General features: G+C 44.2%; 1 protein-coding gene across 2 annotated transcripts in view; it reads right to left on the reverse strand.

The window, feature by feature from the left end:
- LOC117356808 (CMRF-35-like molecule 4) overlaps window positions 1-24,935 on the reverse strand; it is a 44,714-nt gene that overhangs the window by 15,564 nt on the left and 4,215 nt on the right. The window contains exons 2-5 of one of the 2 annotated variants that reach the window (XM_033936530.1): window positions 11,763-12,101; window positions 7,516-7,633; window positions 4,624-4,733; window positions 2,105-2,160 (exon numbers count right to left, since the gene is read on the reverse strand). In XM_033936530.1, coding sequence (XP_033792421.1) covers window positions 2,105-2,160; window positions 4,624-4,733; window positions 7,516-7,633; window positions 11,763-12,101 — 623 coding nt within the window. Of the gene's footprint in view, window positions 1-2,104; window positions 2,161-4,623; window positions 4,734-7,515; window positions 7,667-11,762; window positions 12,102-24,935 lie in introns of both variants that reach the window. The other variant, XM_033936520.1, reaches the window with a different exon arrangement.

Below are 24,935 nucleotides of genomic sequence, written 5' to 3' on the forward strand. Positions count from 1 at the left end.
ACCCCTTTTGGAGTTGCACGATAGAAAATGTAAGCACAGATATTATAGAACAGTGACTAGGGCGGAATGCAAACTATTGCCAATTCACTCCAACTATTTCTTATCAATTCTATGTTAACTAATTAATTTGCATGTGAGCCTTCTCTGCGCACCCAACTCTTGGAGACCTATATGGAATCTGAAGACATCTGCCTAGCACACTTTAGTACATAAGAACATCAGAATAGCCTTACTGGGTCAGACCAATGGTCCATCAAGCCCAGTAGCCTGTTCTCACGGTGGCCAATCCAGGTCCCTAGTACCTGGCCAAAACCCAAAGAGTAGCAACATTCCATGCTACCAATCCAGGGCAAGCAGAGGCTTCCCCCATGTCTTTCTCAATAACAGACTATGGACTTTTCCTCCAGGAACTTGTCCAAACCCTTCTTAAAACCAGCTACGCTATCCGCTCTTACCACATCCTCTGGCAACACTTTCCAGAGCTTAACTATTCTCTGAGTGAAAAAAAATTTCCTCCTATCGGTTTTAAAAGTATTTCCCTGTAATTTCATCGAGTGTCCCCTAGACTTTGTAATTTTTGACGGAGTGAAAAATCGATCCACTTGTACCCGTTCTACTCCACTCAGGATTTTGTAGATTTCAATCCCATCTCCCCTCAGCCGTCTCTTTTCCAGCTGAAGTGCCCTAACCTTTTTAGTCTTTTCTCATATGAGAGGAGTTCCATCCCCTTTACCATCTTGGTCGCTCTTCTTTGAACCTTTTCTAGTGCCACTATATCTTTCTTGAGATAAGGAGACCAGAATTTAACGCAATACTCCAGATGATTTCGCACCATGGAGCAATACAGGGGTATTATAGCATTCATAATCTTGTTAACCATCCCTTTTTTAAAATAATTCCTAGCATCTTGTTTGCTTTTTTGGCCGCCATCATACATTAGTCGGAAGGTTTCATCATTTTGCCTACGATCACACCCAGACCCTTTTCTTGGGCGCTAACCCCCATGGTGGACCCTAGCATCTTGTTATGAAATAAAAGCGTGCTTGGCTATTGAGAACCTGATACGTCACTAGTCTTTTTATTTCTGTTTTGTTCATATAAGTGCTGTCAATTTTTTTTTAAACTTTATATAGTTAGCATTGTCAGTTGTATAAGGGTTTCAGATCTAATCTTCTTAGGAAAGTTCAAGTTCAGTTTATTTATAATAATAATAATAATAACTTTATTTTTATATACCGCAGTACCACAAACAGTTCAAAGCGGTTTACAGTGTAAGAGACTGTACATTTACAGCGAAGATACAATGAGAACTATACATATTCAGTAAAGGTGTTTATACAGCAAAGAACAGTGTAGATTTACAGTAAACCCCCGCAAATTCACAGTTCACGAATCGCGGACTCAGTAATTAGCGATATTATCCGACTGCCTCTTCCTAGTACTAAAGTCATGGTCACACCAATGAGGAGCTGCTTTGACACGCTGTCTGGTGTTGCCTGACTTTAGTACCGGGAAGAGGCGGTCGGAAAATACAGCGAATGCTTTTCAGCACCTGCTGGCGCCCCAGCTGCCCTCTCCTGCCTTTGATCAACTCCTGAACCGCATTTGCGGTTGTTCGAAATTCGCGAGTGTTCCTGGAATGAAACCCCTGCAAATTTGGGGAGAGTACTGTACCGCAAATATCTAACCAGAAGGCAAATCTAAGTGGTTCACAATAAAAAATTTAAAACAACAAAATAAAGACTCAAATTAAATTGGGTATGAACAAAAAAGACAAAGCGTAAAGGAAAACAATTGAGATCATGGGGATTACAATAAAAGTGAAAAGGTTGGGAAAAGGGATGAACAATGTGGTAAGGGAGAATACGTTACCAGCACCACGATCTCATAATCTCCTTCTACTGAGCAGCGGTAGGGGTTTCTAAATGATCCGATGCTGCTCTGATGCTCATAACATTCCTATGAGCCCTGGGCCGTGGTAGAAACCCCTACCTCGGCTTAGTAAAAGGAGGCCTTTGTTATTAAATTCAAAATAAATGGCATGACCTAAAAATAAATCAAAACGCCTGTAATGATAATTCTGATAATGAAAGAATGTTCTTACTGATTGAGTGAAAGTCGCGTTTTCATAGTTTGCTGCCGCCACATCTTTGATCAGAGCTGAAAAACCCCAAAAATCCCACCCGAGATAAGAAAAAACTAGATTATGACAAAGATTCAACAGAAACCAGAGCCACCTTTCTCTCATCCCCCGTCTAGCGTTTTTGCAGGTACAGTCAAACCTTGGTTTATGAGTGCACTGTTTTGCGAGTGTTTTGCAAGACGAGCAAATCGTGACTCACAAACTGAGCATTGACTTGATTTGCAAGTCCTCCCGCCCGCTAACCGGCATTGCCACCCCCCTGCATGAACCGGCATCACCCGCTCGCCCAAACTGAATGCTTACCCCCAATGTGGCACCGGCACACAGCACCAACCCACAGGAGGTGCCGGTGCCCGAAGATCATGCCTCTCCTCCGACTGGGCCTTGAGCATCTGTGCATGCTCAAGGCCATCTGGCAGAGGCGGGAGCCAGAAGGCCTTGAGCATGCGCAGATGGGGGGGGGGGATGTGGAAGGGCGCCAGTGGCCTCGGGGGTGGGGGGAGCCTTTTGGGGATGTGGTGGGGTGGGTTGGGATGGAGCAGCGCCGGTGGCCGTGGGGGGGGGGGATGGGAGGTGGAACGAATCAAGCGAGTTTCCCTTACTTTCTATGGGAAACTCGCTTTGATATACAAGTAAATTGGTTTACGAACACGCTTCTGGAACGAATTATGCTCGTAAACCATGGTTCCACTGTACTGTGAATTAGGTTCAGAAATTAGCAGACGGTTACAGTAACTGTATTTGATATACCGCAATTCTGAACAGAAATGTTAAACCAAAATGGTTTACAATGAAAGGGGTTAAAAATGATCAAATCAATGAGGACAAACAGGATAAATCAGCCATGACAAAACAGACACAGGGGTATTTTTACTAAGGCATGCTCGCTAAAACGGCTAGCACGCCTTAGTCAAAGGACCCCACAATTTGGCTAAAAAGGGGAGGAAAGATTTACATTATATTATAGGCAAAAAGAAAAAAGGAAGACCACCCTCATTTCTCAGCCGCTTTCATCTGTTCCCCATTCCCACATTTCTACCCTCCTCTTACTCATCTCTTTGATAAACCTCCCATAGCCTCTCCCACTTGGGTCCACCATTCCTAGCATCTTCCCTCCTTTACCCCCTTGTTCCATCCTTGTAATCCAAGATCTCCCCCCCTTCTGCCTCTTACTCTGAGTCTGTCCCCCTTCTGTCCCCAATTCCTTCTCCTTCCCCCATTTTGCTTCCTCTGCCCTCCCCTCTTTCCCTCTTCTGCTCCTCTTCCACCCTCCCCTGTTCATCTTTCCCTCTTCTCAGTTGCCTCCTCTGCCCTCCCCCAACTCCATTTCTCCCTCAACACCTTCAGCCCCCTCTGCCCTCTTGAGAACATCTCTTTTACTCCCTGTTCTGCCCCTGCACTCCTGTGAGTCCATTTCTTCTTCTTCCTCTCCCTCCATCCTCCCCATCTCTCCTTGCCCCTTTCCCAATCTCCTCCACCCTCTTGCCCCCTACCCAATCTCCTCCACCCTACTCCAAGTTCATCTCTCCCTATCCCACCCCTCACTTCCTTCTATTATCTCATCCCTGAGTCTAACATCACTCCCTCCTGAGTCCCTCTCTCAAGTCTGCCATTTCTCCCTTCATCTCCCAAGCCTGCCATTTTTTCCTCCCTGCTTTCTAGAACCCCCAAGCCAACACCTCTCCCTTCTGCCTCCAATCCAGAATCACTCACTCACACTCTCTTCCCCCACTGCCTCAATGCTACCACACAGTCTGTCATCTTGCCCTTTCCTTCCTCAACCTCCTTCCCTCCTTCAGTTTTCACTTCCCTCCTCTGAGTTTCTCCCTCTTTAATCAGAAGCTTCAGCCACCGCCTCTTTCACACTCCTGCCCCGGCATCTCTCCTTACTGCCTTGCCCCCCCCCCACCGCTGTCAAAGAATCTACCTTATTTGCATTTCAGAAGTTACCTGTGGCAGCGATTCACAAAGGCAACTGACCCCAGCGTTTTATCAAACTTTTTAATAAAACTTGGAAACTTCTACTACTGCGCCTGCCCCTGAGGAAACAGGAAGTTATGTCAGAGAGGCCAGATCACAATAGTAAAAAGAAGATGCCGGGGTCAGCGGCTTATGTCAATCACTGCCACTGGTAACTTCTGAAATGCAAATAAGGTAGATTCTGTGGCAGCGACAGTGGCGGTGGGGGATGGGGGGTATTGGGGAGGGATGCCAACCAGTAGGGAAGGACACATGTTGGGGCAGGGGTGCTGCGAAGGTGGTGGCTGAAGCTCCTGCTTACAGAGGGGGAGACTTGGAGGAGGGAAGTAAAAATTTGCTGCCCCCTAAAGAGTGCCATCTGAGGCATTCTCTGGTGTCACTGTGGATTCACACAGTCAAGGTTCCTGTATGCAGCCTAGGAGGGGAAAAGAGAGTAAGCGAAAGAGATGGGGTGAGGGCAAGGAAGAAACTCTCCGAAAGGACATGCATACTCTCATTACCTTCCTTCTTTTTCCTTTGTGTTCTGATAAAAAGTACAACTGCTATGACAACTAGGAACAGGAGGAGCAAGATGATCGGAATCAGGATGTGAAGGATCTTCATGGGTTCACTATAGAGGGAGAAAGAACCAAGATGGCTGACATTGAAAAGATTGCTTTGGCTAATGGTGAAATTTGAGACATGATTTCCAAAAATGAAGGCATCAGGAACAAGGGAAAAACAAAAAAATGTTTTATTAAAATCATAAATAGATTGATCATCAAAATAATTTAGTTTTTAAATATTCATAAAAAGCACAACAAAAAAGAGCAAATCCTCGCCTTACATAGTCTACAGTCCCAAGAAAAAGGCAAGGAGGATAACATAACTTTATTCTTCTATACTGCCATAGTCGATGACTTCTAGGCGGTTCACACCGAAGAGAGCTGGACAATCAGCAAATTACAATATACAAATTATAAAATTATAAAAGTACAACATATTACACAAGAATAGACATAATAAAATAGTTAGATTTAGTGTAGGATGTCAGTTCAACCCATGAGAAATCTTATATTCATACATATGGTCCCAACAAGAATCCAGAACGCCTTCCTCAGGGGACACTTGCAATAAACTCATTAAATGTGCTAAGAAGAGAAGCCACGGGTAGTGCCAAGCAGACGCTTCAAGCAGGGCAAATGAAACTTTTGGCGAAGCCTGCATCGGGGATTACAATACATAAGAAATTTGAAAAAGGCAAAGATATATATCACAGAATATCATCAAAACCAATCAAACAAAAAAAATGGAAATGAATTAGATAATCATTTACAATCCAGATCTGCCTTTGAGTTGAACTGACTCCTGGTGGCCATATGCAGTAATGGCCCACCCCCAGGAGTGGTTTGTCATTGCCATCCCTGTGTAATGGGAAATACCATTATTTGTATGATCAAAGAAGCACAACCAAGATGGTAAAGGGGATGGAACTCCTTTCGTATAAGGAAAGACTAAAATGGTTAGGGCTCTTCAGCTTGGAAAAGAGACGGCTGAGGGGAGATAGGATTTAAGTCTACAAAATCCTGAGTGGAGTAGAATGGGTACAAGTGGTTCGATTTTTCACTCGGTCAGAAATTACAAAGATTAGGGGGCACTCGATGAAGTTACAGGAAAATACTTTTAAAACCAATAGAAGGAAATATTTTTTCATTCGGAGAATAGTTAAGCTCTGGAATGCATTCCCAGAGGTTGTGGTAAGAGCGTATAGAGTAGCTGGTTTTAAGAAAGGTTTGGACAAGTTCCTGGAGGAAAAGTCCATAGTCTGTTATTGAGACAAACACGGGGGAAGCCACTGCTTGCCCTGGATCGGTAGCATGGAATGTTTCTACAATTTGAGGTTTTGCCTTGGCCACTGTGGAAACAGGATTCTATTGGTCTGACCCAGTATGGCTAGTCTTATGTTCTTATGTCCAGCATAGGGGGACATGACCCAGAGTGGCAGCACGGCCAGAACCTGCCCAACAAAACCCAAGAAAAATATAGATACACCCACCCTAGCTGGAAAATGTGAGGAATCAAAAGCTATAGTAAATTATATTCAAGTGTTTATGTAAAGGGGAGCATTTAAAAGGCCCAAACCAAGGGTCTAAAACAATTTCAGTGATTAAAGCCGACATCAGTCAGCTCTCACCTTTTGCTCTTCAACATCAAATGTGCTTCTCCTAAAGCACCTGAATTAAAGAAAGAAAAGTCTCAGAGCTGTTGGAGCATCAAAGCCATTTGCTTCCATTTGCCAGCCCCACTCTCCAGTTTAAATGCTTTGAAATATACTGGTCAATATTCAGGCCCTGGCAGTCAGTGTTTTGGTTTTAGTATATTTATTAATTTTCATGTAAACAAAACATATCAACATATAGGAACAGCATATAGCAAACAAGCAGAACAAATTATGTAACCGATACAAATGGTTCGTCTTTTCTAGAATCATGTAATACAATGGATTCCATGGGATACAAATATGTGAAGAAAAAAGGAAAGTCAGTGGGGGGGGGGGAGGGAGGTAATGTTAACTGCTAAGGGCAGAACTTGCCCTAGATATTCAATGCCAGCCATGGTCCAGGCACTGATATGGAGCTAATTTAGCTTATAGAAGCCACTGAAGCTTAGGCAGGTGCTGCCCGATATTCACCTGGACTTCTAGAAGCCACTTCTATGGGTTCTGGCCTAATATCAGCTGGGAATTCCATAAGAGGAAGCTACGATCAACAGAAGTCTGACATTCTACTATATATCTTGGTCTTAATTATTAGTGAATCTATGGAAGTGATCCACTAATAGCATTTTTATTCTTTTAGGTTTATATTCTATTATATAATCTGATCTTAATTACTTGTGAACTGAGTCGAGCTCCATTAGGAGATGACCCAGTATATAAACCGAAGACTAGATTAGATTAGACTAGAAGACACGAACCAGCTCTCCCATCTCGATAGATGATCAAGCTCTCTCTCCACATACCCATCACCCCAGAAACCAGGAAAGTGACATCATACCAGAACCCGTAGTATCAAGATTACAACAGCAGATAGGGCCAATCTTCTCTCCAAACCATGTACCATAACCATATGCCTACACAAACCAAGATATCTACTCATATGTCATGAAACCCTAATGAAATCATGTAAATCCTGGACATGGCTAGGCTCTTCTAAATTGTATATCGCACTGAACTCCATCTGGGGCATATTAGCGATCCATACATACTCATGTAAAGCCTTTTCTAGAATGGATGGGAGGAGGCTGGATATATGGAAGATTGGTAGATGACAGCAAGTGGGTAAAGATGAGGTGTGAAAGCTCAGTAGAGAGGATGGAGTAGGAGGGTGGGAGTGGGGAGCTGAGTAACTCACCCTGTAGGGCTTATGTGGTTCATGCCAGTGGAGGTACCCGGAGGAGTAGAGGTACTGGTAGTTGATCTCTTCTTTTCTGATGAATTCTCTTCCGATGAGTTCCCTGTATCCTCTGACTCTGCGAAAGGAGAGGAGTCTGGAAGTTTCTGTTCTGGTGATGCCGTAGTTGGGTGCGAGGGATAAAACAATGCAATTTAAAAGCATAACATTTTAAGACTCATACCTTACGGTTGTTATAAGAAGTTGTGGGTTGCCAGTAGACAGGATGCAACATCTCTCCTAGAGTGCTGGAGGTCACAAGAAGGGTCAGAGCCCTAGTTTACCTGGACTTCAGTTCATTCTTTCACCACTTGAATTTTCAAAAGATATGCTTTTTTGATTTGCATGGACTCTGCACCTTTATGTCCCATTTTGCAACAAAGTTCCACATAATAACCCAACAAACTCTATGGGCCTGATTCTAAAAACGGGTGGCTAGCGGCACCTAACTCCTCGGTACCGTTCGGTGTGATTGCCAATCAACCGCTAGGAGCCGTTCACAGAATTGTGCCTACTGGCATCTAACTCAACTGGCATCTAACTCAACTGGCATCTAACTCAACTTAGGCATCTAACTCAACTTAGGCGTCTAACTCAACTGGCATCTAACTCAACTTAAGCGTCTAACTCAACTGGCATCTAACTCAACTGGCATCTAACTCAACTTAGGCGTCTAACTCAACTTAGGCGTCTAACTCAACTGGCATCTAACTCAACTTAGGCGTCTAACTCAACTGGCATCTAACTCAACTTAGGCGTCTAACTCAACTGGCATCTAACTCAACTTAAGCGTCTAACTCAACTGGCATCTAACTCAACTTAGGCGTCTAACTCAACTGGCATCTATCTCAACTTAAGCGTCTAACTCAACTGGCATCTAACTCAACTGGCATCTAACTCAACTTAGGCGTCTAATTCAACTGGCATCTAACTCAACTTAGGCGTCTAACTCAACTGGCATCTAACTCAACTTAAGCGTCTAACTCAACTGGCATCTAACTCAACTGGCATCTAATGCAACTTAAGCGTCTAACTCAACTGGCATCTAACTCAACTTAGGCGTCTAACTCAACTTAGGCGTCTAACTCAACTGGCATCTAACTCAACTTAGGCGTCTAACTCAACTTGCATCTTTTCTGTGTGGACGTACAAAGGGTGTTTGTCCCATTGAAGTTCTCTGTGTCTGGCTGCAACTTGGATCTCTCTAGTCATTGGCATAGATGAGGCATATTGCAACAGTGATGTATATTTAATTTATGTCTAACTTATGTATTCTGTATGTGCAAGAGCAGGTTGTTAAACTGATGTACAGGGAATAGAAGCTTGTTCTTTGCATTATGTTTGGTGTTGTATTAATTGGCAAATAGATACCCAAAAGAACCCTAAAGCAAAACACCTTTATTTTCTAAACCCTTCCAATTTGCTGTTCATTCACAGTTTGTCTAAATCTCAAGGGGGCGTGTTAGAGTCTGGGTGTGAGCAGGACTAGGACAGGCTGATGACCTGGACGCTTTTCTCAAAAAGAGGCAAATGAGATGTCATAAATCAACCCAACAGTTTCTTTATTAAAGCAAATAATAAAAAGCCAAAAAAAAATCTATGGTTCAATATCCATTATGTTGACAAGTCTTTCATAGAAAAGTCACAAGTCTATAATTGATGACCTGTCTTGGTAAGAAAGGTCTTCTAAAATGTCCCAACTAGGATCCCAGTTTCGGCATCAGAGGATGCCTTCTTCAAGGGATAGTCAAAGTAACAGCGGCTCATCTTCCACAGTAAAAAATGCGCCTAGATTTATGGCACATTTTTTCAAAATTATAAAAATTTACTGAGCGATATTGAAAATGATTTAACAAGCTAGAAACGGCTGCTGACTGATTAAATCACTTATTCGAGGCTATCCACTCATTTCCAGTGGCACTTAAATGGTTTTCTCCTCTGAAAATGAGCAGTTAGGGGCTGATTCTATAAAAGGCAAATAAAGTTAGGTGCCTCTTAGGCGCCCAATGATATAGCACACAAGGAGATGGCGCCCCTCCCCTGTCCTTCACCCCTTCCCTTCCTCTGTAGCTCTAGTTGAAGTTACTTGTGGCAGTCAACCACGTGCTCCTCATGACCTCATCAGCTCTTCCTCTGACATCACTTCCTATGCGTGGCACCCGGAAGTGACATCAGTGGGAAGGCTGATGGGGTTGCAAGGAGCTTGTGGTTGACCTCCGGGAGTAACAATTTCAACTAGAGGTAGAGGGGAAGGGAAGGGGGCACGCAGGTGTCAAGGGGAGGAATGCATCAATCTGGAAATTTAACGTAATGTGATAAGGTTCGGGCATGGCCAGGCATTGAATATCCAGAAGTAACGCTGACGTGGTCAGCAAAATGCTCATTGGCTGAATATTGACCCCTTAATGTTGAGGTTTTGTAGTCATAATTCAAGAGTTGAAGGTGGGACCAATGAAGATTAAGGTGATTCAGGAGCAAAGGTATTGCTCCTGTGAAACCAGTCACCATTGAGTCCTAAATAAAACTCGTGCGGGGATCATTTGTATTCCAGTATAATAAATATTAGAGTCTTCAAAATCATTGTTAAGCTTTATTTCCCCCCCCCCCAGTTCAGAGGTGTTTGACCATATACAGAGATAGATGCTTTACTCAAAGCCCATCATTTCTAACTTGCCTTTAAGATGACTTCAGTCTAAGCTGCTGGCCGGCTGATGTGGATTACTCTGGAGTGAGTGAGACCTACTCTACCTATGAGTAGGGTTGCCAGATTTTACTATAGCAGCCCCCAGGCCCACCCAATTCTACTCATCCCTAGTCCCGCCCCCAGCTACCTGCTCTCATCAGGCAGGAGGAAATTGGCGCATGTGCGAATGCCACGTGACGCCATTGTGCGCACCCGTCTTAAACACCTCTGAAGGGAAAGGGCACAAGTAGCAGGAGAGAGGCTCTAGAGCAAACCTTTTGGCCGGAAGGCACACTAAACCCAATGCCCCAGCCGGAAGGCACCCGGAAGTGCACGGAAGCCAATGCAATGACGTTGTGTGGCATCATCACATCGATGTGCGCGCATACGTAGAAGCCCATCTGGCCACGACCCTGAACTCTTCACTTTGGTGGGGGATCCTGGAGGAGGGGAGGTGCGGGGAGAGGTGGGGGAGACGCCAGCGAGGAGAAGAGTCATCGGCGCCAGCTGACTGCCTATGGGACGTGCTGCTTGCTGCAAGAGGCAAGTCCTCCCACACTATGGAATGCCCTCCCCTTAGCGCTAAGACTGGAAACTAACTCTAATCATTTAAAAACTAACCTTAAAACCTTTCTCTTTAAGGAGGCTTTTGAGATTTAGATAAATGGATCACCTACGTCTTCCCCTTCTCCATATTGTTCTTCCCATTACATTTTCAATTCTTTATTTTATAAACTTTAAACCCTCCCCTTTTCCCCTCTTGTGCCATGTCGTGACAATTCAAATTCACATATATATGTCCTTTCCCTTGCTTTTAATTATTTTTGTTCGTTTTAAAATGGTTTTATATTGTAAACTGCTTTGGTATCAAAGCGGTATATCAAACCATAATAAACTTGAAACTAGGAGCAATTAGCCCGCGCTGGCACCTCTGCTCCTTACTGGCGTCGTGTCGGGGCACACAGTTTGCGATATAGTGCTCTAGAGCAAAGGTCAAGGGGTGAGGGTGAAAGATGAAAGACTCAGGAATCATACCAAGAAGACAAGCAGTAACTGAATTGAAGAAAACGGGATAGGAAAGAGGAGGAGATGTGCATGGGCTCAACGGGTGGGCCATGAGGTCTAATCTAATCTTCCATTTGTGAGTCGCTCATACCTATACAAGCTCAAGGCGACAGATCAAAGAGGATGGGGAAAAGAAGGAGGAGAAGAGGACGTGGAGAGATAAGAGGAAGGACTTAGACGTAAGGGATGCTATACAGAAACTGAGATAGTTAGTTGTCAAAAAGGTGAGTCTTCAGGTTTCTTCTGAATCTCTTTCCTGATGGCTTCTGGTAGGTCATTCCAGATTTTTACACCCAGATAGGTTAGCATAGAGTGGAAAATTTGTTTGTAGTGGAGGTATTTTGTGGATGATAGGTTTTTCTACGCATGTTCTAACCAAGTAATGTATAATAATTGACCATCCCAGAAATGTGCCAAGCTGAAAAGGGATATGCAGGAGCCAGTCAGAAAAGAGTCTCACCTGGGGGAGCGGAGACTGGGAAAAAGCACATGTTACGGCATTCATCATTCTGCATCATTCCACACGAGTAAGTGCCAGTATCTTCCTTGGTGAGTTTCGTCATGATCACCGTGAATTTATTCTTGTAATGACTTCCCCAGGTGAAGCGTCTGCGCACTGTTACTTCTTTATTTTGTTTCGTGGTTTCAAGCACTACATCACAGGACCCCTGTAACGTCTTGCACCAGCACTTCCTAGAATTCTTATATCTTTTCTCATAATGACACTCTACGGTGACTGAATCTCCTAGACGAGAGCCTGGACAGTGCTGCGGCTCCTCCGCCAGACCCCAACAGCCTGCTGTAGAGAAAAACACAAAATAAGTCATTCAACTTAACATTTTCTCAAACCTGTGCCTTTTCACAGTCATTCAGTAAACTTATTTCAAAGGAGAAAAGCTTTGGGTCCAGTTTCAGAAAGTGGATCTAAATGATGGGAAAAAATGATACGTATTTGGCTCCTTAAATCGTAACATAGTAACATAGTAACATAGTAGATGACGGCAGATAAAGACCCAAATGGTCCATCCAGTCTGCCCAACCTGATTCAATTTAAATTTTTAATTTTTTCTTCTTAGCTATTTCTGGGCAAGAATCCAAAGCTTTATCCTGTACTGTGCTTGGGTTCCAACTGCCGAAATCTCTGTTAAGACTTACTCTAGCCCATCTACACCCTCCCAGCCATTTAAGCCCTCATAAGAACATAAGAACATAAGCAATGCCTCTGCCGGGTCAGACCCGAGGTCCATCGTGCCCAGCAGTCCGCTCACGCGGCGGCCCAACAGGTCCAGGACCTGTGCAGTAATCCTCTATCTATACCCCTCTATCCCCTTTTCCAACAGGAAATTGTCCAATCCTTTCTTAAACCCCAGTACCGTACTCTGCCCTATTACGTCCTCTGGAAGCGCATTCCAGGTATCCACCACCCGCTGAGTAAAGAAAAACTTCCTAGCATTTGTTTTGAATCTATCCCCTTCCAATTTTTCCGAATGCCCTCTTGTTCTTTTATGTTTTGAAAATTTGAAGAATCTATCTCTCTCTACTTTCTCTATGCCCTTCATGATCTTGTAGGTTTCTATCATGTCTCCTCTGAGTCTCCGCTTTTCCAGGGAGAAGAGCTCCAGCCTCTCCAATCTTTCAGTGTATGAAAGGTTTTCCAGCCCATCCTCCACCAAACGGCCATATACAGACACAGACCGTGCAAGTCTGCCCAGTACTGGCCTTAGTTCAATATTTAATATTATTTTTTGATTCTAAATCCTCTGTGTTCATCCCACGCTTCTTTGAACTCAGTCACAGTTTTACTCTCCACCACCTTACTCGGGAGCGCATTCCAGGCATCCACTACCCTCTCCGTAAAGTAGAATTTCCTAACATTGCCTTTGAATCTACCTTTCTTTCTCTCTCCCCCTGGTCCCCCTCTTTCTTTCTGCCTTTCTTTCTCTCTCCCCCTGGCCCCCCTCTTTATTTTTGCCTTTCTTTCTCTCTCCCCCTAGCCCCCACAAAGCCATGGTGCCAATTTCTCCACTTTCACGATTCTTTCACTACCCTCACCCCCAAGCCAGCAGCCGATTTCTCCCTGCTCCTTCCCCCATGTCCTGATGTCCTGAACTTCATCGGGCAGCAGCAGCTTTTACAATTCGCTGCTGTTGCTGGCTTCAGGCCTTCCTCTCTGCCGGGTCCTGCCTACTTCCTGTTTTCATGAAGACAGGACCCGACAGAGAGGAAGGCCTGAAGCGGGCAACAGCAGTGAATTGTGAATGCTGCTGCTGCCCGATGAAGTTCAGGACATCAGGACATGGGGGAAGGAGCAGGGAGAAATAGGCTGCTGGCTTGGGGGTGAGGGTAGGGAAAGAATCATGGAAGTGGAGAAATTGGCACCATGGCTTTGTGGGGGCTAGGGGGAGAGAGAAAGAAAGGCAAAAATAAAGAGGGAGGCCAGGGGGAGAGAGAAAGAAAGACAGAAATAAAGAGGGGGGCCAGGGGGAGAGAGAAAGAAAGGCAGAAATAAAGAGGGGGTCAAGGGGAAGAGAAAGAAAGGCAGAAAGAGGAGGGCCAGGGGGAGAGAGAAATAAAGAGGGGGGCCAGGGGAGAGAGAAAGAAAGGCATAAATAAAGAGGGGGGCCAGGGGGAGAGAGAAAGAAAGGCAGAAATAAAGAGGGGAGCCAGGGGGAGAGAGAAAGAAAGAGGGGGGGGGCCAGGAGAAGAAAGAAGAAGGACCAGAAGAAGGACCAGAGACTCATGAAATCACCAGACAAAAAGGTAGGAAAAATGATTTTATTTTCAACTTAGTGATCAAAATGTGTCCGTTTTGAGAATTTATATCTGCTGTCTATATTTTGCACTATGGTCCCCATTTACTAAACTTCAATAGCGTTTTTTAGCGCAGGGAGCCTATGAGCGTCGAGAGCAGCGTGGGGCATTCAGCGCAGCTCCCTGCGCTAAAAACCGCTATCGTGGTTTAGTAAAAAGGGAGGGGGAATATTTGTCTATTTTTGTATAGTTGTTACTGAGGTGACATTGCATAAAGTCATCTGCCTTGACCTCTTTGAAAACCCGCAGAATATAAATGATAATTAAAATTTTCTCTGCGTACAGCGTGCTTTGTGTTTTTAAAATTTTATTGTTGATAGATCATTTTGACTTGGCCACAAAGGTAAGGGGGAGGGAGGGAGGGGAGCTGCTGAAAGACATCTAGTAATCCTTGCAGGCTTGACTGTGCAGGGAATTATTTTTGTAAAATCATGTTTTGTTATGTGACTGGCATTATCTAGACTTTAATTTCTATGAATGAATAGAATGAAAATGATATAAAATTACTTGCTTGTTTTTATGTGCGTGCGCTGAAGGAAAGTGGAGAGAGAGTGGACTGAGGATGCTGAAGGGAAATGGGGAAGAGAGTGGGGAGAAGACGCTGATTTATAAATTGACAATTGTACAGAATATTGTTTCTTTTTATACGTTAATATAAACAATTCAAGGCTTGTGTGGATGGAATCAGGTGGTTTGCAGGGATGGGGACCGAGCTTACGGGGATTAGTCCAATAAAATTGTATTTTTTTTTCTCATTATTTGTTAATTTGTAAAGTGGTGATTGTTATGTATCAGTTTTTTCAAATTTACATCTACTGTCTTTATATTTTACACTGTATTAGATGACATGTGTTACTGTTTTTTGTGGTGTTGCATTGTATCCAGGGTCTGGTTTCTTGGCGGTTCAGTTTAACTTTTGTCTACATATTTTTATTTTTAGTTTGTGATTATTCCATATTGGGCGAGAGTGTATCTCTGTTCTGTGTGTATGAAAAGAACATAGTTTTCAGTTGGCATTGACTACAGGATCAATTGAGTGTGCGGGATCTGGCTTGTTTAGTTTTACAATGTATGTGTTGGTGTTCTAGTGCTCACTGCAGTGTTTAAGATGCTGCCTTTTCCTAGGTACACTCTTGTTGTGCGTTATGTGGATTGTTACTAAAATTCATATTTTTCATATAGATGGGGGTGGGTCAAAAAATGATGGGCCCCCGGGTGCCACATACCCTAGGTACGCCACTGACTTTTTGTAAAGGCCTGTTGCCTCGGATCCTGTAACCCATTAGATTCAAGGAAGTACACTATCCTTTCTTTCAGCAAAACTTCCATTATTTTTCCAACAACTGAAGTGAGGCTCACCGGCCTGTAGTTTCCTGCTTCATCCCTGTGACCACTTTTATGAATAGGGACCACATTCGCTCTTCTCCAATCCCCAGTAATCACTCCCGTCTCCAGAGATTTGTTGAACAAGTCTTTAATAGGACTCGCCAGAACCTCTCTGAGTTCCCTTAGTATCCTGGGATGGATCCCGTCTGGTCCTATCGCTTTGTCTACCTTCAGTTTTTCAAGTTGCTCATAAACACCCTCCTCCGTGAACGGCGCAGAATCTACTCCATTTTCTCGTGTAACTTTGCTAGACAATCTCGGTTCTTCTCCAGGATTTTCTTCTGTGAACACAGAACGAAAGTATTTGTTTAGCACATTCGCTTTTTCCTCATCACTCTCCACATATCTGTTCCCAGCATCTTTTAGTTTACCAATTCCATTTTTCATCTTCCTCCTTTCACTAATATATCTGAAAAAAATTTTGTCTCCCTTTTTTACATTTTTAGCCATTTGTTCTTCCGCCTGTGCTTTCGCCAGCCATATCTCTCTCTTGGCTTCTTTCAGTTTCACCCTGTAGTCCTTTCTGCTCTCCTCTTCTTGTTTTTTTTTATATTTCACGAACGCCAACTCTTTCGCCTTTATTTTCTCAGCTACTAGGTTGGAGAACCATATCGGCTTCCTTTTTCTCTTGTTTTTATTGATTTTCTTCACATAAAGGTCCGTAGCCATTTTTATCGCTCCTTTCAGCTTAGACCACTGTCTTTCCACTTCTCTTATGTCCTCCCATCCTAACAGCTCTTTCTTCAGGTACTTTCCGATAGCATTAAAGTCCGTATGTTTGAAATCTAGGACTTTAAGTATCGTGCGGCCGCTCTCCACTTTAGCCGTTATATCAAACCAAACCGTTTGATGATCGCTACTTCCCAGGTGAGCACCCACTCGAACATTAGAGATACTCTCTCCATTTGTGAGGACCAGATCCAATATTGCTTTTTCCCTTGTGGGTTCTATCACCATTTGTCTGAGCAGAGCCTCTTGAAAGGCATCCACAATCTCCCTACTTCTTTCTGATTCCGCAGACGGAACATTCCAGTCCGCATCTGGCAGGTTGAAATCTCCCAACAACAGAACCTCCTCTTTCCTTCCAAACTTTTGGATATCCACAATCAGATCCTTATCAATTTGCTGCGATTGAGTCGGAGGTCTGTAGACTACACCCACATAGATAGAAGTTCCATCTTCTCTTTTCAGAGCAATCCATATCGCTTCTTCCTCTCCCCAGGTCCCTTGCATTTCGATCGCTTGGATATTGATCTTTACATAGAGAGCTACTCCTCCACCTTTTTGACCATCTCTGTCCTTCCTAAAAAGATTATATCCCGGTATGTTTGCATCCCATCCATGTGATTCACTGAACCATGTCTCTGTGATAGCGACAATATCTAGATCTGCCTCTAACATCAGGGCTTGCAGATCATGAACTTTGTTGCTTAGACTGCGAGCATTTGTGGTCATCGCTTTCCAGCTATTTTTCAGTGATAATCTCCTTTTTCGTATGGATTTTTGTTTCATTTCACTTTCCGTTGCAATTCTAAGAAATGAGTTGCTGATATTGCTTATGTTGCAGTCTTTACTACTATCACATCTTTTCTTTTGCCAGGGGTGGGGTTTCTCTTGTTTTGTTTCAGTTGAGTGTGAAGAGGATGCTAGAAATTATTAGGAAAGGGATGATAAATAAGGCCAAGAATATTTTAATGCCTTTGTATTGCTCCTTGGTGCAACCTCATCTTGAGAATTGTGTTCCAGTGGCGTGCCAAGGGTATGTGACACCTGGGATTGATCGTTTTTAACACCCCCCATATAATTTTTTTTAGCAATCTAATTAATTAATTAATTTTTATAGCCTGTCCTCCCCAGAGTGCTCAGAATAGGTTACAATATAACATGACATAGAGTTACAACCTCTCCAACCCCACGCCGGTGCTGTGGTGTAAACAAAATGAACAAAAACTACTTCGCTAGGTCCTAGATCAAGCTCATTACATTACATTACATTAATGACTTCTATTCCGCCTGTACCTTGCAGTTCTATGCGGATTACATCAAAAAGATAGCTGGACATTTCCAGGAAGAAGAATACAATTAAAGGCGTTAGGTCTAAAACAGTTTTGAGGGGAGGATACTAGGAGGGAGAGAGAGGGGAAAAGAATGGGGGTTAGGACATTTGGATGAATTTCTTGAATAGTAGGGTTTTGATTTCTTTTCGGAAAGCTTTGAGGTCAGTTGATGCTCTGGCAGGATACACATTTAAAATATGACATATTGTAATCACAAAATAGAAAACAAAATTATTTTTCTATCTTTTCTTGTCTGGTCATTTTATTATTGAAATCATGTTGGTCCCGGGCTCTGGTTCCTGTTTGTCTTCTGTTAACTCACTCACCAGGGTCTCCTGCCCATTTGACTTTTTCTTCTTTCTTTGTACCATTCCTTCCACTGCATTATACATTTCTGTTTATTTCCCACTGTCTACCATCTCTCTCTCTCGCTCTGCCTTGTCTGGATTTACCCAGACATGTTTTCTTTTTTTAGAGGACTGTCCAGGTGTCCTCACGGTTTCCTGGACTAGTGGGAGTTTGTCCGGAAATTGCATTAGATAGTTTAGAAATGGGCTTTTATAATTATCATTTCAGTTACTTCAGGGTTGGCTCCCTATCTTAGTACAGAAATGCTTTTAAAAGTTTGATGAATAAATTCAGGAACCAGCCTCCATGGGGGTTTCAGGAGGAAATATTTCTTCACTCAGAGAATAGTTACGCTCTGGAGCTTATTGCCAGAGGATGTTGTTAAAGTAGTTCCTGGAGAATGGAAGGGGGGAGATCAGAGTCAAGGGGATCAGGTGCTCTTCCAGGGGAACATGGGAGGATCCTTTTGGGAGAGAGGGCAATGCTCTTCCAGGGGAAAGAGAAAGGAGGGATGGCAGGAGAGGGATTAGAGTCATTGGGAGGATCAGATAAAGTTCTCAGGGGATGGGGAAGGGAAGGAGGGGGATTGGAATAAGTGCGGACCCTGGACAATATTGAGGTAGGATTCACATGTCTTCTTATGCAGGTGCCCAAATGAATATTGGCCAGGCCTGCCTACTATCTGTTTAGGGCCAATTATTCAATGCTGATGCCTTCATATGGCTTGGCATTTAATATTTGTGTCTAACTTAGATGGTGATGATAAGCATAACCACAGACTGTTGCTGACTGAATATTGATTAGTTAGTGAAATTCTGAGTATAAATTTAAACACATTCTAGAGAATTCTATATATGGCACTTACTATTATGCAGTTCATCATTTGGGCTTTGAGTGACATAGCCAGTTTGATCTCTTCCAGAATTGATTTGTTAGTTCTTCTGGCAGTCCACGGCATACCTACAATCCTTCTCCAGGACCAAAGCTCAAATGAGTCAATATTCTTTCTGTCTTGTTTCCGTAGTGTCCAGCTTTCACATCCGTAATTGACCACTGAGAAAATGAGTGTGAGGACAAGTGGTTATGTCACTCGAAGCCCAAATGATGAAGTTACGACTGTCTTATTTTGGTCACACCATCAGAAGAGAGAGATCACTGGAGAAGGACAACGTGTTTGGAAAGATCGAAGGAACCAGGCGAAGAGGGTGACCTGCAATCAGATGGCTGGACAACCATGGGGATGACACTGGAGGACCTTTCCAGACTAGCACAAAACTGATCTCTTTTTAGATCTGCAATTCATCAAGTCGCTAGGACTCAAACATGAGTCGATGACATCTAATATCAATGTTACACAGTATTTCATCATCAATTTTTCAGACGTCCAGGAAAACCCGGACATGTCCTCTTTTTAGAGGACTGTCCAGGTACCCAGGCGGGCTTTCCATAACCAAGCAGTTTGTCTGGGTTTTGGAAAGCCCCGAGGAGCGCCCGCCACATTTGGACAGCCTCTGAGCATGCGCGGATGATGTCACACACATCTGTGCATTCTCCAGGCCCTCTAATAATAATAATAACAACAATTTATATACCGCAGGACCGTGAAGTTCTATACGGTTTACAATGATAAAAGGTATGGAAAACCTTTCATATGCAGACAGGCTAGAAAGGCTGGGGCTCTTCACCCTGGAGAAGCGGAGACTCAGAGGAGACATGATAGAGACTTACAAGATCATGAAGGGCATAGAGAAGGTGGAAGGGACAGATTCTTCAGCCCATTGGGAACTACAAGAACAAGGGGGCACTCGGAGAAATTGAAAGGGGACAGGTTTAGAACCAATGCTAGGAAATTTTTCTTCACTCAGAGGGTGGTGGACACCTGGAATGCGCTTCCGGAGGATGTGATAGGACAGAGTACATTAAGGGGATTCAAAGAGGGATTGGACAAGTTCCTGAAGGATACGGGGATTGAGGGATATAGATAGAGGTAGAGATAGGATTATGGAAGGGTATAGATAGAATAATGGGGATTGAAAGGTTTTAGACAAAGGATCACTTACAGGTCATGGACCTGATGGACCGCTGCGGGAGCGGACTGCAGGGCGCGATGGACCTAATCTGACCCAGCGGAGGCATGTTCTTATTAGAAATGTTACAGATTGAATGGAATAAACAAAGTACAGACTTAGTGATTGATAGTTCTAGGGATCGTTTGTTGAGGACTAAGATTGTACAGGTTGGTTTCCTAAGTATTTCAGGAACAGATGTGTTTTTAGGCGTTTCCTGAATTCCCCATAGGTAGTAGGCACGAGCAATTGTTCAAGGTCTTTAACCCTTGATGCTGCTTGATGTGCGAAAAGATGTTGGTGATGACTTTTAAATTTACAACCTCTAACTGGTGGAGAAACAAAGTTTGGGTGTGAGCTTCGCTTGTGTCTGTTGGTTGTGAAAGAGAAAAGGTCTGTTATATATTTAGGGGCTAAGCCATAAAGTACCTTGAAGCAAAAACAACCAAACTTGAATTTCACACGTGCCTCCTTCGGCAGCCAGTGTAGAAATCGATAGGAAGGTGTTACGTGATCAAACTTCTTCAGTCCACAAAGTAGTCTAACCGCTGCATTTTGAACTAGTTGCAATCGCCGCATATTCTTCTGAGGGAGTGCCAAGTAGGCGATGTTACAATAATCGAGTTGACTCAGTATAAGGGATTGTACCAGAATTCGAAATGATGAGACATCGAAGTAAGCTCTGATGGACCGAAGCTTCCAGAGGGTGAGAAAGATTTTTCTGATCACGGAGTCTACCTGGTCTTTCATGGTCAGGTTCTGGTCCAGTGTTACTCCCAGTGTTACTCTAGATGTGGCCGGTGCTCGTTGGGCAAGAAGAGAGGAAGCTTTGTTGGGGTAGGGCTGGGGGCAGAACAGGGAGGGTCTAGAGGTGGAATGGGTGGAAAAGGGTGGGGCCATGTGTCCAGGGTTTTGTGGCCAAAAATATGGTAACCTTATTTATAACAGAAGCAAGGTGCTAAAATGGAAAAAAAAAAATGGCCGATACATTCAGATCTGCACTTACGCACCTAGATCCTAAGAGGGAATGGCCACACCTACCTAAGAGAGTTCGCTGTCCTACTCCAGGGTGCCTCCACCAGAAATCTTTTCCATTTAAAATTCCCAGTATGCAATTATTTAAAGTCTACCAGGCAAATGACCTTCTCCATCCAATATCAATTAGCAAAATGCTGGAACCAACTTCCATTTACACTACGATCTTGCGACCACTATCTCAGGTTCAGAAAACTGTTAAAAGCATTTCTGTACCAAGACAAGAGCCAACCCTGAAGTAACTGAAATGGTAATTGTAAAAGCTCATTTGTAAACTGTCTAATGCAGGGGTGCCCACACTTTTTGGCCTTGCGAGCTACTTTTAAAATGACCAAGTCAAAATGATCTACCAACAATAAAATTAAAAAAAAAAACACAAAGCACACTGTACGCATAGAAAATGTTAATCTTCCTATTCCAGGGTTTTTCAAAGAGGTCAAAGCAGATGACTCTATGCACTGTCACCTCACTAACAATCATACAAAAACAGACAAATACCCCCCTCCCTTTTTACTAAACCATGATAGCAGTTTTTAGCGCAGGGAGCTGCGCTGAATGCCCAGCGCTGCTCTCGATGCTCATAGGCTCCCTGCGCTAAAAACCTCTAAACCTCGGTTTAGTAAAAGGGGACCACAGTGTAAAATATAGACAGCAGATATAAATTCAGATACATTTTGATCACTAAATTTAAAATAAAATCATTTTTCCTACCTTCTCTGGTGAAGTAGGCAGGACCTGGCAGCAAGAAGAGCAAATCGCAAGCTTCACTGACCTGTCTCCCGCTTTAGCCCGCGAATGGGGCTCTAACATGTGCGTGCCGGCTTCCCTTCTCTCCCCCCCCCCACATAACTTCCGGTTTCAGAGGGAAGAGAAGGGAAGCCGGTACAAGCACACGTTAACCCCCGGAGCATAAGTTCTCCAAGCCGGTTTTTTTTTTTAATGTTGAACAGCGGCGGCAGCATCAGAATTCAGGAGCGGGCCAGTCAGGAGGGGAAAAAAGAGAAGGGAAGAAGGGAACCCGCTCTGCGATCGACTGGGGTGGCCTGAGTGAGCGACCTGTCGATCGCGATCGACGTATTGGGCACCCCTGGTCTAATGCAACTCCTGGGACATAACGATGAGCCAACGATGGCCTACTTGAACTTGTAACTCTGCATTTGTAACTATGGCCTAACTGAATTAATAGTCAAACTGTCCATTGTAACTTCCTGGGTAACTGACCCAACCTCTTGTAATGTAATCCGACCTTGAACGTATGCAGGTAAGGCTAGACTAAGTTAGGGCACTGGTCTTTGACCAAAGGGCCGCCGCGGGAGCGGACTGCTGGGTATGATGGACCACTGGTCTGATCCAGCAGTGGCAAGTCTTAAGTTCTTAACTGAATAGGTAAACAGTTTTATAGAAGTCAGGAGATCCGCATCTAATTTAGGTGCAAAGATTTGCACTAGGTTTCAGATGGGGGTCAATATCTGCACACAAAGATTGACAGGAATTTGCACCCAACTCAGAGCAGCATTTTGAGAACAGCCCTCGGTGCTCAATATTCACTGCCCACATCTAGGTGTCAATTATAGACCTGAACCCTCAGGCCTACTAAATTTTCAAAAAGGCAAATTCAGGAGCATGGAGGGCCATTTTCAATAGGACGTCTAAGCCTGACTTTGGATGTTTCCCACAAGACGTCCAAAAGTCAGGGCAGAGAAACATCCATTTTCAAAACCACTAAACATCCATCTTTCTTTCTTTCCTTTAAAATTGGCTATTTAGACATCTTGGCCGCCAGGATGTCGAACCTTAGGATGTCTAACTGTTTCGACAAGGTTCACTAGGCGAACTATGTCCTCCAGGCTACCAGGCCCTAGCATGCTCATGTACCTCTGGGAAAGGAGGTGGAGTGACTACCATTATCAAGACCTCCACCACACCAAAACTGATAAACTTCATCAATATTCCCTCCCTTACGTTCACCATAGGCCACAAACACAAAATCACCCTCATACTCCTCTACAGAACCCCTAGCTCCCCAGCAGATACCCTAGAGACCCTCCTCGAATTCATCACTGAACTATCCATCTCTCACAAACACGTGACCATGCTGGGAGATTTCAATTTCCCAGACTACCCCAACACCTCAGGACAAATTGACAACTTCCTCTCCTCCCTCACCGACCTGGGATTTCATCAAGCTATAACCACCCCCACACACTCAGCAGGCAACATCTTAGACTTGCTCTTCACCCTCAGAGGCCCAACTGCAGAGCCCCAACAACCTATACCACCAAACCTGTCCCATGGTCAGACCACCACCTCATTGAATTCGAACTCCCACTCGAAACTACCCTAGCCCCGTGTAAAGACCCTACCCCTCTCACCCTACGTCAACTCCCTAATTCAGTCAACCCTCCAGCCATGGCTGCGGGCATTCGCACCCTAAATGAAACCTGCACCCAACATCCCCACTCCATTGACCTCTATAATAGCCTTGCCCAGACAAAAACAACTCAAATAATCACCAACAAAACACCTGCTCCCTGGTACACCAGTGACCTCCGATCCATAAAACGATCACTGAGGAAAGCAGAAAGGAACTGGATCAAACACCCGAACTCAGAAACCAAAGCCCACTGGAATAACATATCCATCACCTACAAAGCTGCCATCCTAGAAGAGAAAAAGACCTACTACCTACTACCTCCTACAACTAGCCACTTCTAGATCCAAACAACTGTTCACCCTCACAAACCAACTCTTCACCAACGCCCAAAGAAAAAGCCACAACAACCAAACAGAACTTGATAGCGAGACTCTCTCGGACTTCTTCCAGTCCAAAGTACAAACCATCCGTGATAATCTTGAAACCAACACCAAACCCACTCCTGCTCAGCCCCAACCGATTCCAAATACCCCATCCTCCGCCACTCTCTCTCAACTTAATATGGCCACTCATGCCGAGGTTCTCGAAACCCTGAGAGAACTCAAACCCTCCAACACCATCCTCGATCCCTGCCCATCCAGCCTCCTGCTGTCCACAGAAGACGCCATGGCAGAATCCATCCTCCCCATCATTAACACCTCTCTCACCACTGGGACTGTTCCCCTCAGCTGGAAGTCAGCTATTATCAAGCCCACTCTCAAAAAACCCATCCTTGATCCTAACGAACTCGGCAACTATCGCCCAATCTCCAACCTCCCATTTGTCTCCAAACTCCTTGAACGAATTGTGCTCCACCGACTATACCCTTTCATTGAAGAACAAGCTGCTCTGTCCCCTGCCCAGTCCGGCTTCCGAAAAGGCCACAGCACAGAGTCAGTACTCCTTGATATCATTAATGACAGCTGGTCAATACTCGACAAAGGCAGTGATGCCCTACTAGTCCTACTTGACCTCAGTGCTGCCTTTGACACAGTCGACCACCATCTCCTCACATCCAGACTCTATGACCTCGGAATCAAGGACACAGCCCTCCAATGGGTCACCTCCTTCCTCCATCAAAGGACCCAGACTGTCCTACTAGGGACACACAAATCTAATCCCAAGCCTATCAAATATGGTGTTCCTCAAGGCGCCCTTCTATCCCCTCTCCTATTCAACCTCTACATCAGGCCTGTCATTGATATAGCGCAGAAATATAGCATTAAAATCCACTCTTATGCTGATGACATCCAGCTGCTCCTCCCACCAGGCGAGAACCGGTCGTCCCAAATTGCTAACCTCCATCACTGCCTCTCTGACATGAAAACTTGGATTTCAAACAACAAACTTCAACTGAACGCCTCTAAAACCGAACTCTTATGGATCAGAAAAAAAAGCACCAAATACACACATCCTACACTAGCATGGGACTCCACTCTACTAACGGCAACAGATAAGGTACGCAGCCTAGGAGTAAACTTAGACGGACACCTATCTCTATCTGCCCACATATCCCA

This window comes from Geotrypetes seraphini, chromosome 1 (genome assembly GCF_902459505.1).
Source record: "Geotrypetes seraphini chromosome 1, aGeoSer1.1, whole genome shotgun sequence".
Classification (NCBI taxonomy): Eukaryota; Metazoa; Chordata; class Amphibia; order Gymnophiona; family Dermophiidae; genus Geotrypetes; species Geotrypetes seraphini.